Source organism: Cynocephalus volans, chromosome 6, assembly GCF_027409185.1.
Source record: "Cynocephalus volans isolate mCynVol1 chromosome 6, mCynVol1.pri, whole genome shotgun sequence".
Taxonomy (NCBI): Eukaryota; Metazoa; Chordata; class Mammalia; order Dermoptera; family Cynocephalidae; genus Cynocephalus; species Cynocephalus volans.
Genome location: NC_084465.1, coordinates 58,204,673 through 58,223,841, shown reverse-complemented (window position 1 = coordinate 58,223,841; position 19,169 = coordinate 58,204,673). Strand labels below are relative to the sequence as shown.

General features: G+C 34.2%; 1 protein-coding gene across 1 annotated transcript in view; it reads left to right on the top strand.

Moving 5' to 3' along the window:
* Window positions 1–19,169, top strand: part of SEMA3A (semaphorin 3A) — a 200,575-nt gene that overhangs the window by 63,696 nt on the left and 117,710 nt on the right. The window contains exon 4 of the mRNA XM_063100149.1: window positions 13,316–13,435. Coding sequence (XP_062956219.1) covers window positions 13,316–13,435 — 120 coding nt within the window. The remainder of the gene's footprint in view (window positions 1–13,315; window positions 13,436–19,169) is intronic.

The following is a 19,169-nucleotide window of genomic DNA, read 5'->3' as shown; positions in this document are numbered from 1 at the left end:
TAAACATAAGAAGTTACATAGCATTATTATTTTTAACAATAATTTAAATAACCAATTAGAAAGAGAGATTAAGGGAAAAGAGTGTTTTTTATTCAACATCTGATGTGCAAAGTGACACATGGACAGTTTGCTGGAAATTCTGCATGTATCTTGAGTAAACAATAGTCAGCTGTGACTTATGGACAATAATTCCTTTCAAAGAGCTCTTGTGATTCTGAAAACCACAGGAATGAGGCTTGAGTGGTTTTTGTAGCCATCAGGGCTCCAAGATAGAATTGTAACCAAAGTAGGAACTGACCTGAGCATTTATAGAAAAGTAAACTAAAAACCTCCTTGAGTGTTCTCCCTGGTTTCTAGAGCCTGAGTTTAGACTTTCTTTACTGGTTTTCTCAAAAAGTCCTCTGGAAATAAATTGTCTTTAAACAAATTACCCTCAGGGATGTGCTGACTTCTACGCATCAGAATCAGATGTAAGGATACAATAGAAAAAGTGGGGCAAAGACACTGGCTATTTTACACCCCTTGAGAGTGGGTCACTGTTAAGTCTGGTTAAGGGAATGCTTCGTTTCTATGGCTAAGATGACACAATCACCAGAAAGTCAGGACATGCCACTGGATTGAACCCTATAGTTTCTGTGTCACTGAATATTGTATCATACAGAAAAGTGAACCCTCTTGCCATTCTCTCATCCAGCTGGGAAGGTACAACCCATCATTATCCTCTACTCGGTTTTGCATCAAACAAGCATATTAAATCATCAGCATGAATTTGAGCAACTATTCCACAAAGAACTTTGTGGTAAAGAGGGAATCTGAAGCCTGAGATGCATACACGTGTGTGTGTGTGTGTGTGTGAGAGAGAGAGAGAGAGAGAGAGAGAGAGAAAGTGTGCTGATAATGACATTTCTATAATGACATTTCTGAAAATGGCATTATCTAAATTCATTTTTTTCTCTCGTGGAAGTGAATATGTAGGATACAAAGCATGTCATCATATAAATGCGCCTTATTTTCTTGGTGTTATAGGTTCTAAGCCTTTAAATCGCCATGTCATCCATATCATTAGAGGAGTAAAATGCTCGTGGACTTGTTCGTTGCTGTTATTTGAAAGTTATTATTTGAAAAAAAATCGTATATATTATTGGACAGAGACACTGAAATAAAAAGATAAATGCAATCCAGATATCTATATTCTGACTGCTATTATCCACCTTTACTCTCATTTTTGATATGTTTCTAGTGCTTAAGATCCACTTTGTTACTCACAATAGCATTTCTATTGATGGATTAACTTCCTTGACCCTGTTTTGCAAATGAAAACCAAATACATGATAAGCTGGTAAAAGAATCTGTTTTGAATCAATAGCTCTCTGAATCTTCTTTGTTTATCCTACTAAACCATCTCTCTTTGCACTACATTTCAATAAAACCAAATGGCATCCTTATGACTGTTAGAAATATTTTGAAAATCATTGAGAATCAAAACTTCAGCCATCTGAGAGGAACCAAAAAAAAAAAAAAAAGAGAGAGAGAGAAAGCAGATTCTCGTAACATTCTATTCTTGGATACATTTCAAAGTACAGTATTATGCACCTGAAATTTGGGACTTTTTTGAAATTCTCGAGGGATTTATTTTTATATTTTTGTCGTTAATTGTCATTCATTTTTAATGCTGTGATATTTTATAACATGTCTATCAAGCTTATCATGGCTCAAATTGCAGGACCTCAACCGCACTAATTTTTACCAAGTGAATGCAGTTGAGGATTTGAAGCTGCACATACACCTTAAGTTGAAGTACAGCCCAAAATGCATATCAATCCTTGAATTTCACTTACTTTTTCAGAGGTCAAAGTTGACATTAACCTTTGATTTTTTTATTTTATTTTAAGTACAACAAGGCATGATAAAAATATATTAAGTAGATAATTAAAATTGCTTTCTAATTTAAGAGTCTACAAACATCATAAGGTTTTATTGAATTTAAAAGTCCTTGTATATAATTATAGGGGGATCATTTTTCGTGGGTCTCTCACACTTCCTTGCATCCTATGAGCAGAGGCACTGACTGTCTTTATTGCAGGCTATTTTAAAAGGAAGTTTATACAGTTAACAGCCTTGGAAGATAGTGTCTTCCTTTGAAATGGAAGGCTGGCTTACGTTTGGAAGTAGAGATAGTATCTCCCTCTGGAACAAAGGAAGGTATTCTTACTGTCCAGTACAATGAAAATGATATCTCCCTCAAGATCTAAAGGCCAGTGTGCTATACCTATTATAAAATAATCAGGTTCTCTCACCCAGGATTCCCCTCCTGTAATGCAACTTATTGCATGTGCAGGTGTCACCCAGCCTTCTTCCCACTGTCGAATGGGAATAGCATAAGAATTGCTGATACTCTGGCTACTGCCATTTTTGTGAGTAATGACAACATTTATCTCTGACCCAGAAGCTGCATACCTTCTGCCAGTATCTATGAAATTGGCCAACTAACTTATCTCACAAGTAGAGTAAAATCACAGTTTTGACAATATTGAATATAATTTCCTGTGTATGTTCTAGATGATTTCACATACAATAAAAGACTATGGTCAGTTTAGAAAGGTAGACCCAGCTTACATAAGTTGGCATAGTGCAATTCCACCACAACTACTGAGAAACAATTGTTGCATTTGCTGTTTGATTGAGACAGTGAATCATGACACTTACCACTTCAACAACGAATGATGATAAATTATATATATATCTGTCAGAGGACTGGAATTTTATAAAAATTCTGATGACCAAAATGTAATTTCCCTTTGTAGTAGAAATAAGCATAGATTTTTGATAACAGGGATGATTATAATTTATAATTCTCCAATATCAGGGGACTGGAGTTTCATGGAAATTCTTATGAACAAGAAGTAATTTTCCCAAGTAACACAAATGGGCATAGATTAATATTCAAAGCCAATTTTATTAAATGCACATCTGCTTGGCACCAAATATGGGCTTAAACTCTGTTCACTATGTCCTCAGAAAAAAATGAACAATTCATGATTGAGTTCTTGGCATAATATGTGGAATGGCTAGTGTGAAATAGTGGGAGCATTAAGGAGTTGTGGAAATATGCAAACCAATAGAGATCGTTGATTATTTTAAGAATAGGATAACTAGTTTCTTCTTAGTTCAGAAGTGCTAATTATTGTGTTAAGTAGCTTACATCAATCTATTATTAATGCCATTTTCAGTTGAGGGAACTTAGACTCAGATATTCTAAGTAACTTTCTAACAGTCACACAGTAAATAGAAGATGCTTCAGTAAATCTAACCCAAGTCTAACTGACTTTAAAACATAAGATTAATACAAGTAACTACCTCAATGCTTGTATTAATCCTTTTTCTGTCACTCATAACAGAATACCTGAAACTGGGTGATTTATAAAGAAATGAAATTTACTTCTTACTGTTTTGAGCCTGGGAAGTAGAAGGCTCAGGGGAACATCTGGTGAGGACCTTCTTCTTGGTGGGAACTCTACAGAGTCCAGTGGTGATACAGGCAATCATGTGGCAAGAATGGTAAGAGTCCTTTAATATACTCACTGGCTCTCCTTTTGAAGTCATGAGTGCCACACCTGTGACAACCCACTAAACCATTAACCCATTACACCATGAATGGATTAATCCACTCACAAGGGCCTTGTCCTCATGATCCAATCACCTCAAAGGGCCCAACTTTTCAACACTGCCAAAGTCTGATTTCCCACCCTCTTAACACCATTACAATGGGGACAAAGCTTCAATTAGTTTTAAGGGGACATTCAATCCACAGGAATGTTATTTCTATTTTGTCACTATGACTTCATTCCTTTTGCCATATATGTTTTTCTTGAATTTTTTGAGATTACATTTCCAAATATATATATATATATATATATATACACACACACCATAGAATAAGTAACATTTTCATTAAATATTAATAAATTTAAATAAATTTTATAATTCCAAAATTCCAAATTTTAATTGTATTTAGAAATTCTGTGAGTTAATGTGTATGTGTAAATATATATGTAGGCAGATATATACACACACATATACGTGAGTGCATGTGTCTCTTTGGGAGATTATTATACAGAAAGTTCAAAAAGCTCTTGGAAAGATTCATATTATCTTTTCATCATATTTTCCCACAAATTTTTGAAGTATCATTGTATATAGATATTATTTGAAGAAATATTCAATAAAATATGCCAGAAAAAATGAAATTTGTGAAATTTACCCTTTAATGTCTAATTTCTATATAAAGCAGAAGATCACACTGTGTTTTAATATGCTGAGTAGGAACATAATTATGTGTGTGTTTTAATACACTCGGGGCAAAATTATGCCAGCACATGTGTTCTGTTGGCCTAAATAATATTTTAAGCAATAATAAATTAAAGTGTCTTTTGAATAAGCAGAATATGTCTTCCAATAACCAACATACCCACTCTCTTTATTGTCTTGTTAGGGCTGCCATAGCAAATATCCATAAACTGGGTGGCTTCAGCATTAGAAATTTATTTTCTCATAGTTCTGGAAGCTGGAAGACCAAGATCAAGGTGTCAGCAGGGTTGGTTTCTTCTGAAGATCCTCTCCTTGTCTTGCAGATGACCAATTTCTTGCTTCTTCTGCATATGGTCATCTCACTGGGCACTTGTGCACCTTTGTGTCTGAATTTCTTCTTCTTAAAAGGACACCACAAAAAAAGAAAACTGCAGGCCAGTATCCTTGATGAATATAGATGCAAAAATTGTCAATAAAATACTAGCTAACATAATACAGCAACATATACACAAAATTATACACAACGATCAAGTGGGATTCATCCCAGGGATGCAAGGTCGGTTCAACATACGCAAATCAATAAATGTGATACACCACATCAATAAAATCAAAGACAGAAACCATATGATCATCTACATACATGCTGAAAAAGCATTTAACAAAATTCAACATTTGCTCATGATAAAGATTCTGTACAAGTTGGGTATAGATGAAAAGAATCTCAACACAATTATAGCTATATATAATAAGCCAACTGTCAGTATCATCCTACAAGAACAGGATCCTTAAGAACAGGAACTAGACAAGGATGCCCACTCTCATCTCTCCTATTCGGCATCATGTTGGAAGTACTAGCCAGAGCAATCAGAGAGGAGAGGGAATTAAAGGGCATCCAGATTGGAAAAGATGAAGCCAAACTGTCCCTGTTTGCAGATGATATAATCTCATATATTGAACAGCCTAAAGGCTCTACAAAAAATTCTTAGAGTTGATAAATGATTTCAGCAAAGTGGCAGGATACAAAATCAGCACATGAAAATCAGTACCATTTCTATACTCCAACAGTGACCATGCAGAAAAAGAAAGCAATAAAGCTAGGCCACTTACAAAAGCCACCAAAAAGATAAAATACTTAGGAATAAAATTAACCAAAGAAGTGAAAAATCTCTATGATGAGAACTACAAACCACTGTTGAGAGAAATTAAAGAGGAGACAAGAAGATGGAAAGATATCCCATACTCTTGGATCAGAAGAATTAACATTGTGAAAATGTCCATACTACCCAAATTGATCTACATATTTGATGCAATCCCTATCAGAATTCCAATGACATTTTTCTATGAAATAGAAAACACTATCCTAAAATTTATATGGAATAATAAAATACCACAAATAGCCAAAGCAATCCTGAGCAAAAAAGAAAAAATAAATAAATAAAGCTGGAGGCATAACACTACCTGACTTTAAACTATACTACAAAGCTATAATAACCACAACGGCATGGTACTGGCATAAAAACAGACACACTGACCAATGGAATAGAATAGAAAATCCAGAAATCAACCCATACACCTACAGCTATCTTATCTTTGATAAAGGCACCAATTCTACACACTGAGGAAGAGACTGCCTCTTCAGCAAATGATGCTGGGAAAACTGGATATCCATATGTAGCAGAATGAAACTAGAACCGTACCTCTTGCCATATACCAAAATCAATTCTTTAATCAATGGATTAAAGAATTAAATATACATCCTGAATCAATAAAACTCCTCAAAGAAAACATAAGGGAAACACTCCAGGAAGTAGGACTGGATACAGACTTCATGAATACAACCCCCAAAGCACAGGCAACCAAAGGAAAAATAAACAATGGAATTATATCAAGCTGAAAAGCTTCTGCACAGCAAAAGAAATTAACAGAGCAAAAAGACAACTAACAGAGTGGGAGAAAATCTTTACATAATATACATCCGACAAAGGATGAATATCCAGAATATACAAGGAACTCAAACAACTTTACAGCAAAAAAACAAATAACCCAATTAAAAAATGGGTGAAGGGGCTGAATTGGCATTTCTCAAAGAAAGATATATGAATATCTTCATATATTCAGACACAGACACATGGAAAAATGCTCAACATCACTTAGCATTTGGAAAATGCAAATCAAAACCACTTTGAGATACCATCTCACTCCAGTTAGGATGGCTAATATCCAAAAGACTGAGAATGATAAATACTGGCAAGGTTGTGGAGAAAAAGGAACCCTCACACACTGTTGTTGGGACTGCAAAATGGTGCAGCCTTTATGGAAAAAGGTATGGAGGTTCCTCAAACAATTACAGATAGATCTATCATATGACCCAGCTATTCCACTGCTGGGTATATACCCAAATGAATGGAAATCATCAAGTCGAAGGTAAACCTGTTCCCCAATGTTCATTGCAACTCTCTTTACAATAGCTAAGAGTTGGAACCAGCCCAAATGTCCATCATCAGATGAGTGGATACGGAAAATTTGGTATATCTACATAATGGAATAATACTCTGCTATAAAAAAGAATGAAATACTACCATTAGCAGCAACATGGACAGACTCAGAGAAAATCATATTAAGTGAAACAAGTCAGGCACAGAAAGAGAAATACCACATGTTCTCACTTATTTGTGGGGGCTAAAAAATAAATAGATAAATAAATATGTAAACAAATAAATGGGGGTGTGGATGGGGAGGAAGACACAATGATCACAACAATTCCTTGAACTTGTTAAGACAAGTGAACAGATATGAAGTTGATGGAAGGAAGTGGAGAGAGGGAAGTGGGAAAGAAGAATCAGTAAAGGGACACAAAAATCAACTACATTATATATTGATAAATTAAAATAAAAATAAATAAATAAATTTTTTTTTAAAAAAGACACCAGCAAGATTGGATTAGGGTCTACCCTAAGGGCTCATTTTAACTTAGTTACCTCTTTAAAATTCCCATCTCTAAATACAGTTGCATTTTGAGGTACTGGAAATTAAGACTTTAAGTTATGAATTTTGAGGAAATGAAATTAAGTTCATAACAGTGTCCTATAATTTGTTTTAAAAATTTATTAACTCCGTCAGCATTTGATTTCTTCTTATATTGTAAAAGTTCTTTTGTAACATTTTACTTTTTAGGTACTTTTAAGGCAACTAAACTTCAGGCCATTAGAGAGAGAGAGAGAAAGAGAGAAAGAAAAAGAAGGAGAGAGAAGAGGGGAGGGAGGGGAGAGAGAGAGAGAGAGAGAGAGAGCAAATGTGGAATACTCTGAAGGGACTTGCATTTGAATAAGTTCATACATTGGTGTTCCTGTCACGTACTAAACCTGATTATGAAGGTTTCATTTATTAAAAGACATGTTGAGAACATTTTATGTAAACATAATATAAATAATTAATAACAGCCTTTATTACTTTGGACATTAAGGACTCTAACCGCTCCCCCCAAAATTAGTTTTTGACATAGACAATGCAGAGGATAGAAAGGTGATATGTATGAATGAAAAATCTGTGCTTTTTTCTCTCCTTCCTCAATGCTACATCTTGTATGCAATTAAAAATGCAGTTCATCTCTCTTATTTGAGTAATGAATTTTGTTATGATGAAGGCCAATATATTGGAATTAAATATGCCACATAGTCTTGCCCACAAAAAATCTCTTCAGATTATATCTCTCCCTACTTGAAAATCTATGACTTGATTGCTTTAAGGCATGAACACTAATACTCAGTATCTTGTATAAATTTGGAAATCACAGAATATCATTTTTAAAATCAGAGAAAGGATCATGACTACATAATAGTTTTCCTGGTTTGGCAAGAAATATATCTAGGTAGATTTCACATAATATTTTGCAATTTTCTGCATTAATTGTAATATGAGATGAAAAATGGTTATGCTAGGTACATATAATGAACCACAATCAAATAGTGCCAATGAATGGTACAAATGTGGTATTTAATTAGATCAATAGTACAATATAAAAGAAAACATAAGCCTAAAAATGGATATTATAAGCTTCTCTGACTCATACGGAATTTCAAAGTGAAATTGCTGAAAGCTCCTTTAAATAGCAGAAGAGTTGCATTCGTCAGCTTTTGCTAATATAATGGTCTATAGTGACTTATGTGTATAATTATTTTGACCAAGTTTGAAGGTTTAAAAGTAATTTGAAAGAAAAATGTTTATAGAATTTTAAACAGTATTTCTAGAATTTCAAAACGCATAGTCAATCCAGAGGGGAAAGAACAGTCAAATTGTCCACTTAACTGAAATGAGCATTTAAGTAAAATTATTTGAGAGCCATGTACAGAGACTTCATTTGGTTTATCACATCATTCAAGCCACTTTAAAATTTATGTTTTAATTATCATAGGTTTAATAATGATATAGATCAGTTAATATGAATATGCTTACATACATAAATAACTATCTATGAAATAACACCAACTTTGTTGTTTTAGTTGAATCATAACATATTTTTTTAAATCTATAAAATTAAGAAAAGCATTGAGGTGGAAAAGTCAATTCATTTTTTTATGCCATTATTCTTCTAAATTGTGAACATAAAAATGTCTCCCAAAATGAATAGAACAGCCTACTCTCAATTTTAAAGGGTGGATGTTAAAAATTCCAAGTCACAAATTCAACATTAGATGGCTAATATTGTAATGAGAACATGGTTATATGTTAGTTTTATCAGATATGCCTCTTGGAAGAAGAGATTTCTAACATCTTTAGTGAATGCTGATGTATTAGAAAGACATGATTATGGATGATGGGATCACAGCTGTAATAGCACAATGTTAAAAGAAAAAAAAATGAAACATTATTGCCAGATACATACAGCACAGTTTAAATAGAGGAAGGGATAAAGTGAGTGACAGGAACAATCTCACGGATTACTGCTTTGGCACGAAGATTCTAGTATTCAGCTAACTTGCCAAATAAATTGACCACAGAAAAAGAAAGTCAACAGATTAACTTCTGGAATTAAGCTTATTAATGGGTTTTAATGGAGAAATGTATCCACCCATATTGATAGGAAAAGATTTCCTTTGCTTTCCCAGCTTCTAGATTATGCATTAAAATATTTCTCCATAAACTACTGATGGGATAAAGACTATGTTTTTTTTCTTTTTAAATGAATTTCTCACTGACCTGTGGCAATGCTATACTCTACCCATTCATTTGGACTGATTCATATTTGAATCAGAACAAGTTGTTTGATTTAATCATGAACTGAATATATTTGAATAGAGATTGTTCATGTTCACAGTCTTCTCTCCTTTTTACTCTTCCCTTATTTAGAGTAAAATTTCACTGCTCCATCCATAACTTAAGAACATGCAAGGAGGTAATTGGAATTGGAGGTAAATTATATTCTTTTGTAGAAAGTATAATTATCGGAAGTTAGTTAAAAACACCTCAATTCTGTTTTAATTTTTCATGCATGGAGCAGTTGTTTTGACAGATGGATGGACTTTATTTTTGTAACCATCCAGGAAAAGTCTGTGTAACACAGTCTAATCAGTGCTACATATCCGTAATGTTTGTTTTTGAATCACTGTGCGTTTGGCTTCTATATCTTTTTCTGGGGGTAGGCATTTTCTTTTAAATTTATTTTTTCAGGCTAATACCTTTATGCATAATTCCTGTATGCGTTCAATCTGAGAAGACTAGAAACCCTTAAAAAATAAGCCTAAATAGCTTGTCACTAAGGATGATAAATCATTGCTCTTCAGGTGTGGCCTTGGGTTTTATTATTTTATAACTGCCTTTACTTTTATTTCCAAGCTAACGATTTCTAATGTTGTTGGTCTGGAGTAAACTTCAGTAAAACAAGAGGCTGATATGGTTGACTAATTCTCAGAAAGCCAACTTGTTGCTAAACTTGTCTGTGTACATCAACTTAAATTTCAAAAAGGATCTAGGTTTGAAAAATGAATTCATTTTGAACTGATTACACTTTCTTTATTACGTTGTAAATCCGCCAGTGCTGAGCAAAGCAGTGCAGTAGTTTAATGCCAAAAAGTACATTACATTCTGAGTTTTAAGAATGGTCACGGTTCAAGAAAAGGTCAGAAACACTCTTCTTCTGTCTCCCTAGAGCAGAAATGTGTGAAGTGTGTTTCCTTTTTCTGCCACGCTTCCTTCTTTTTTAGAGGAATGTCCAAGCTGCTTCCAAATAAAATGAATATCCTGTTTTGGAACACTCAAAAACCTTGGCAGCAAGAAGCTAGAGAATGAAGGCAAATGAATGACAGGATTGATACTCTTTTATGTAGGTTTTCTGTTGAGAACAAGTCTTCACTAACAATATGTCTTTCAAGTTTCTGTTTCTTCTCTGTTCAGTTCTTTTATTTCACTTTCTTCCTTCCTTGTTGTTGATGAGTCTCCTCTCAGCTATTTTTAACCAACTTTGAAAGTATTTCCTTCCATTCTTTTGTTTCATTTCAAGCATCTTTCTACGCTCTAAGCCCAAGAAATTTCTCTGCATTCTATTTGTGTCAACCCTCACTTTCAAAATAATATTGAGCTAGCCCCCAGGCACAGCAACAATACAACCTGCTGCCAACTGGGAGAGTTCAGTGGAGAAATAAAGGGAATCATTCCAGGCCTTAGGCCAATAGGGTGGGTCTAGTTGCTTTGTAACACAGATAGACTCTGTTATCAGCATTCTCAGTAGAGCCCTTTGCCAGGTTCCACAGCTATAGTCCTGTGATTGATTTTGTTCCAGCAGCTCTGTAGAAAAGTTGTCATGTTATAGCGGTTCTTCTTTAACAAGTAACAGTGAACACATTAAAATTATGATATTTGGTGTGGCCCAATTCCATAACTTTCAAGAACCCAGAGAGTTTTTTCAGTCACTATTTATAACTGCTTGTTTCCATGATAGAGCAGATTTAATCACTGATAAATCGCTAATTAGCTATCCAATCTTTAAGAGATAAAGAACCCACAAAATCTGTGATGTCAAGATTCATAATAGTTGCAGAGGTGACATGAGCCTTCGTTTGTGTTCACAAGTATTCATACTCATAAAATATTTCCTTTCTTTTTGTTATGGAGAACTAAGTTCTGTTCTAAAATTTCTGGGATGCATTTAGGCATTACTGATAGTTCTAGAGAATTTGGGCTATGTACAAAATTGCATACATGTCTTCAAAGGCATGGCAGGCAAACTGAATCCTTTTCTTTTCTAAATGAACAAGCCATCCATCTGGGGCTGCTACTATTATTTATTAGAATATCTGTTTGCTTACCAATATATACAGAGCCAATTTCCTGGTTTCAACATATGGTGCTGGAACTGGTTATTTATTGAGCTCACTATCAGGGATGATTGTCTGTGTAAAAGCAGAATATGTGGCCACCTACATGTTTCAGAGTAAACATTTTCCTGAAAATGGCTTTTTTTTGCAAATGACTGAATTTTTTAAAGAGTACAAATAAATTCTTTGGGTAAGACTCATGAATGCCTCATTTGTAAATGAGTTTATCAGATGTTTCTTTTTCCAAAACCTCCTTTCTCTGCCTAAGCATTCATGTCCTATTCTCTTGGGGAAAGAGAAACTGTTACAGAATGGAGAGTTTGCTACTGAGAGTAGCAGAAGTTCTATCTGTTTCACAGTTTTACCTAGATGTACCCTGTTCAAAGTGAAACGTGAATGACGTCCATGTACCCTTCAGGAAATTTTTCCTCACAACAACTTGCAAAATCAGTTGATTTCAGAGCATAATTTTATGTGTTATATAATGCCTTACCAGACAAAAGAAAGATTAAGGAATTATGGAGCAAAACAGTGGGGAAAAAAAAATAATGTTTATTTTAGTTACCACCCCCCAAACTATTCAGCATATGTTAAGAAAGCGTGAGGAGTCATAAACTTGGAATTTTTGTAGTTTACTTTAAATAGGCCTAATTCATTTTTAGGACAATAAGTTCAAAGGAAATCAGTAAGTTTCATCTTAGAAAAATCAGTGATGATAAACAGCAGTTATTTGAATTTAAATGTTAAATATTCTGTTTAAGTTTGGTTGCTTGCACCTTATTTAACGCAAGCAATGGAGATAAGACCAAAATCATCAGCTGCAAATGCAGGATACAAATGTCATGTGGAAATGTATTCAAATTATTGTAACACCTCGGTTATAAACTCCAACTGACTGCATAAGTCCAAATGCACTCTGAGCTTTTATTTGAAAAGTCACAGTTCATAGACAACAACTTGGGAGTGTCACACACTTGGAATTGCCAGGACCAACCCATTCTCTATTACGTTTGCCAGCCTTGCTTTCTCTATAATCTGCTTTTGATCTTTGTCTGCATTTATAGATACATATTTGGTTCTTAATTCCAAATGTTTTCCATTGTGTTCCCAAACAAACAAAACTAACTAAGAAAGTCTATAACCAATAATAAAATAATTTTTAATGCAGTCTTTATTATTTAGTACATGAAGACTCATTTGGCTATTTTCAAAAGGGGTTACAAATGATGTTTAAATGTCATGCTTAATAAAAAGTCATATCATCCCTTATTTCTGTTTTCTTTTTCTAAAATCAAACTCAAAGTTGATAACTGCAAAAAAAAAAAAAATCACCATTGTTTTGTTAAGTAATTCATTAATGAAACAAGTAATTTGCCACTCCCCTCATTTCTGAAAAAGTCACCCATGGTAATTGTTTGTCTAGAGCCTTTATTTTACTTTTTTATAAATAAATTAGAAATAGTTTTAATGAAAAAGTTACAGAAGGACATATTATTTGCCCCCTCCGAAGAGTAAGAAATTCTATATTTTAATGCATGCAATAATATGAGCAAAACAACAGAATAATAAGCAAGCCCTAAAAATATTGTGAAAGAGGTATAGAAGAAAAGAAATCTGTTCAAGCATGCCTAGCACCCTAGAGGATACCTCAGGCATGCTGACTGCTAGAATTCACTGGTTTTTCTTTTGTCTTACAGAAAGAATGTGCTAATTTCATCAAGGTACTTAAGGCATATAATCAGACTCACTTGTACGCCTGTGGAACAGGGGCTTTTCATCCAGTTTGCACCTACATTGAAATTGGACATCATCCTGAGGTAAAGCTGGCTTTTAAAACATGGTATTTGTCCTTGACCCCTTCCTATTTAAATGCTTCACTACTAATTTCTTCAGCTCATTTAGCTTCTGGTTCACTATTCAGAGGGACCTACTTCAAATTCAGAGGCTGTTATTAATTTTAATCTGTGAATTCAAAAAGAATGAGACGATCACTCAACAATAACTACGGAACAGGAGGAAGGAAAGAAGAAAGCATTTGTTTTCACCCTGGATTACGGAGTCCAATCCATTTTGCATGTGCAGCAGATGTCAGCAGGCTGAATGTGTACTGTTTTCTTCATCACTTGTGTATTGCCAGCTTCCCCCTCCATTGCCAGCCTTGGCCAGAAGTGTCTGCCACCCAGTTGTTTTCTTCTGCCTAGGGATTATCATTTAATTCTATTTTTCATCAAGTGTGCACAATGATCTGATCTCAAGTTTGACCCAAATTATTCACATTTGTGTTCTTGCTAAGCTTTGCTTTTCTATTTTTGGTCCTTATTTTGGTGGTATGGAAAAGATAAAAAGCAAAAACATGTTTCTTTAATTTCTCCATTCCTCCTGAAAGATGCTTTAGCGAAAAAATTTAGTGAGGAAATTATAGTAAGGTATTTAAGTTAAAATGAAATAAACAAAAAGTTGCTAACATTGAAAGCAGTTCAGTGAATTGAGCTTATCAATAGTCTTCAATTATAAGCCCTTTTATGATTTTTTGGCACAAAATCCTAAGGAGAACAAAAGCATTCATGTGGTGAGAGTCATTTGTGACAGAATTTTCTTCTAAATTGGAATTCAGAAATACTCAACAAATAAAGAAATTGTTCCCAGAATATTTCTGGAATCCTAAAGATAAAATAGAATTTACATGTTAGTCACTCCTTTATAATTTAAACTCGATACTCTAAATTTTCTTAAGGTGTTCTGATGTGATATAAATGTCTTCTTTTGATCTGATAGATTAGAAATCAGAACATTTTGTGTGTACCTTCTTTGTACTAGGGTATTTCAAAAAGTCCGTAGAAAAGTAGAATTAAAAGATAATATGAATCTTTCCACGAACTTTTTGAAGACTCCTCATAAAGAAGGCACCTTGGAGACTATGTGGTTTCAAGACTAAATGCAATTACTTTTCTCTTCTGATGAGCCTGGGAAGATGAAGACACTTTCCCAAGGAGGACTCATTGGTGTAGGCGATTACCCCTTGTCAGCCTTCTCCCCTCATTCTTTTCCTGCTCTTTCTTAGAAGCACAGACACTGTCCTTGCTGACATATCCAAGAGTTTTAAGTAAAACAAAGCTTAAATTGCTTGTTTCATGTTGATGAAATTAGGAATAAATTCATGCGCATGATCCTGGAGACTTTATATTCCTAATTATTTTTAAACACCTTCTGATTAAATCACTCCCTCTGCTATCTTCTCACCTATTTCCTATAGTAATGTCAAGTGTCCTAAAACTTGGACCTAGGGTGATTGTCCTCCTTTTCTGCATTCTGAAGATGGCTCTAGAGAACTCCCTCCACATCATATTGCACTTTTTACATCTGTCAGGAATCATGCTGTTCGTGATTGGCAACTGAGTCAGGAATGCTGAGCTCCTAGCACAGATTAGTGGAAGAGACAAGGACTTTGGTGTCATATCTGGCTTCAGATTATGCTTTACAATTTACTAGCTGTGGAGCACTGGAAAAATTACTTAACCTCTCTGAGACTCTGTCTCGTAATATGCAAAACAAGCTAAACAAAACCATTTTGATCCTCAGTGTCTACATATTTCAAATGAGAGTTTGGCTTATTACCTCACTTCCTTTCAGCCCTCCTAGCAGGGCATGACTCATTGATTTTCTTTCCTATAGAAACTCAAAGAATTCTAATCCCATCATTGTTAAAAGTATGTTCTTTGGCCTCAGACTGAAGGGCTTTTGTCCAACCCCAATTCAGTACTAGCTGCTTGATCTGGAGCAAGTTGTTTATTTTCTCTGCGTTTCTAATCTAGAAAGTTGTAATGAAAATGGTCTCTAACTCATACAGTTGCTGTGCAAGTTAAACATCATCTCATAGGTAGTAGGTGCTGAAAAAAAAATGATATTTTTGAAAAATCTTAAAAAAATATATATCTGTGTTTTTTAAGATATAAAATATGTCTGCATCTCAGACTAAATGCTGTTGCTCTCTTTCTCATTAGCAGTTGCTACCTTGCCTCTTAAATGTTCCTCACTTCATCAGAGTTTGTAAATTATGGCATTAAGTACTAATTGTTGATGGGTGATTCTACACTTATCTTAATTTTTTCATTTTTAAATCTGAGGCTTATATGCTCTTGACAGCCATTTAAATTAAAATGCCATTTTTTGTTCCTGCAGTTTTCTTATTTTTCTCATAATATCATTTTTTTCCCTTTCTGAAGTTGCTTTTTAATAGTATTAACAGCATATTTCCTCTTCTACTCTTCAACCCCTCAATGGCTTATGGGTGAGCAGGTTGGGGAATGGAGAGGTACAGTTTCTGGAGCCAGGCAATATACCCAAGATCTCCTCCCCTGAAATAATAAATAGTAAAGTTTCCCATCTGAGCCCCTTTGAGGTGGCAGATTGAGGTGCAAGTATTTTCCTGAGACTCTGAAACTCAGTTTTCCAGAGAGGTGCTCCTTCAGGAGCTCGGTGATTTTGATTTGCATGACAGCTATAGATTGGGAAATACTGTTCCAGACTGAGAGGTCAGAGGAAAGATGATTATGCAATTACCTGGGGGAATTTGTAGCAGTCTAGACAGTCAATCTAGGAAAATCTGGAAAAGATATTATCAAGATAGCTTGTGTAGAGTACATTGAATTTGGTTTTCAGTGCTTAAGCTGCCTTAAGATAGAATCTGCTTTAAATCGATCTATACTGGTACTTAAAATACTACCCCTGGATTTAAACAGTTATGCTGTTTGTGAACTTGAGAAAGAGAAAATGTATGCTTCATACTATTAAAAAAGGAACGACAATAACGGAAGGATTGGAAGAGTAAGAAATAAAATAAAAATCAGGACAGAGTCCAGGATTGTTGGATTAGAGTTTATAAAGTCTCATGAAGTTTGACTATATTAACTTTTCTTTACAAAGGCAACTTTTCAGATAAAGAACACAACTTTCACCTAAATTCTAGTTTCGAATTTGCATATATATTCTGCTGTTACCTGCCCCACACTGCATGAAATAATGAAACATAAGTTTTCTTTAAAAGTTTGTCCGGTCTTTACATCATATAAATAATTTTATCAGAGGAAAGAGAAATTTCACTTTTTCCTTTTTTCAAAACTTTCATGGACTTTTTAACATTCGATTTTTCTTTGCAGTGTTCTTCCTTTAAAATAACTCATTGTCTTACATTGAGTTCCCAAGATTATTAAAAGCCCATTGTTAGAAAACGACATTACGGACTTACTATTCTAGATGGCAGAATGTTGAAAAATTAAAGATATCACTTTTGAATCAAATCAAGTCTCCATTACTAAATAGTTCTGCATCTTATAGGAGAAAATTAACAGTTGCTTTTAAGTAGTGATACAACAGTTTGCAAAATAACTCCCAGTTTATTCTAGTTATGAAAATAGACCTCATTGTACTCTCCTAGCATTTTAAGAGTATTATGTACACTCCTGAATAGTGTATTCCAAAATCTACTCTTGCTGTATAGTGAATGCCTTCTGACCACACACAGTATGTCATTGATTGCTGTATTGAGCAGATTTTCTGTTTCCTGTGGTACGTTTGGGAATTGGTAGACATATTAATTAACTCCAGCTCTGTAAGATATGTGTCAATCAATTCTTGGGTCTCCGCCAATAGCACTTGACATTGCAGATAACTACCAATGAGGTTACATACTTCATACACATGTGTGTGTTTATCATAAAATGCATGCAGAGTTCACGGAAGGAATGATTCAGAGCTGGAGTACAGATGAGTTTTGAGTTTAAGCTCTCAGCATCCATGCCATTCAAATGAAAAGTGTAAGTCATCCTTAAGAGGCAGAATATTCCCAGTTGGCTTATAGTATATGGTATTTCCCCTTCAAATTTACGTCTGTTAATAAAAAAAAAAAAATGTACGAATTTTGGAAGAGTATTGCTTTTCAAAAAAGTCTCTGGGTGTTTTCTCAAATTCCAAATGGGCCTCTTCTACGTACTGGCAGGAAATCTAAAGAAAGATGAACCCAGATGAGAGCTGGAAAGTATTAACTCTATAAATACTCTCATAATGTCATGATCTAGATTTATGATAGAACCAAAGGGACATTAAGAAATACAATGAGGTTTAATGGCTATCTCTAAGGTCATTTTTACAATGACAATCAATATATCTAGATATGAAGTGAAATGTTTTGTCTAGTTCTTCTCTTCCACCAAGAATAGGAGTTGCTGTTATGCAAAACTTGGAATCAAATTCTCTTAGTAACAGTCCTCAAGGCCAAAATGCATTTAAGTAGTAGGTGGTACTCTATAGACTAATTTATACGTATAAACTAATCCCAGCTAGTTGAATTAATTTTCTCAAATTATTATGCCATTTAGTAGTATGGAGCCAAGCTTGTTTCTGAAAACAGAGTGTAAAGCTGAGAAATTCAGATAGTTTGGCAAAATACTAAGAAGTTACTTTTGAGTAGGTGACACCTTTCCGTCTTTCTTGGATCAGACATTGGAGTTTGTATTGACTATGTAGTAGGCTAACCTAGGTGACAAATGTCAGGATTCATGGAAAGTTCCTTCTCAGGTGCTCATTATCTGCTCCAGAAGCCAGGTATCCCTCATTTGCACCACTGACCTAAGCCAAAGGTTTTCCGAGTAAGTTCACAGTGGTTTCTATGTTTTCTTTCTTAACTTTTACTACTTGAGTCATGTTGGAAGATGGACCTGTATGAGTTACTATGCTTAATAAGCAATACCACGATTTATATTCCACATTAAATCTTGAAATAACCTGCTGTTTGTATTTAAGGAGAAGCTTCACAGTTTATAAATTCTGAGAGAACTTAAGAGCTTCCCAGTGTATTTTTCCATAAACTATTAAAATTCTAAACTCTAAATATTATCAATAAGACTGTTTCTCAAAATTAATAGAACTAGTGACCAAGTGAGAGAGGAAGGAGGTCTAAGTTATTATTAGAAACAGACTATATAAAAAAGATTCAAAAATGGTAAAAATAAAATAAAATAAAAATAACAAAAGGAGAGACACAAAAATCCATACCAGCGTTCCCCACTCACTTATTTAAAATGTTTCCAATTACCATTTTATATTTTGAGTTGATTGCTCTGAACATTTTATTTTTAAATACAATAGTTATGAGATTCATGTTCTTTTATCCTTTACCATTTATTTGATTCAATTGTAAAAAGATATTTCTCACAGTATTTCACAACTTTTTACTCCTAAGAATAGTGGCAGATAATAATGGAAACGGTAGCCTTCAATTCTTAACTTGCAGGATATTTAGTTTTATGTTTTAGCACATATAGTTCACCCATCTTCAGGAAAAGTATTTGGACAAAATTAAACAGTTTGCCTGAGGCAATATTGGTGCAATGATGCTATCATCAGTTACTTACTAAAATACTATATTATCTAGAGTACTTGATTTTTGAATGGCATCTTTATTCACAACAGATCAATGCAGATAAGAACTAGATCATATACAGCTAACGTTAACAAACGTTTTTTTTTTTTTTTTTTTCTGTTCCTCTTGGACAG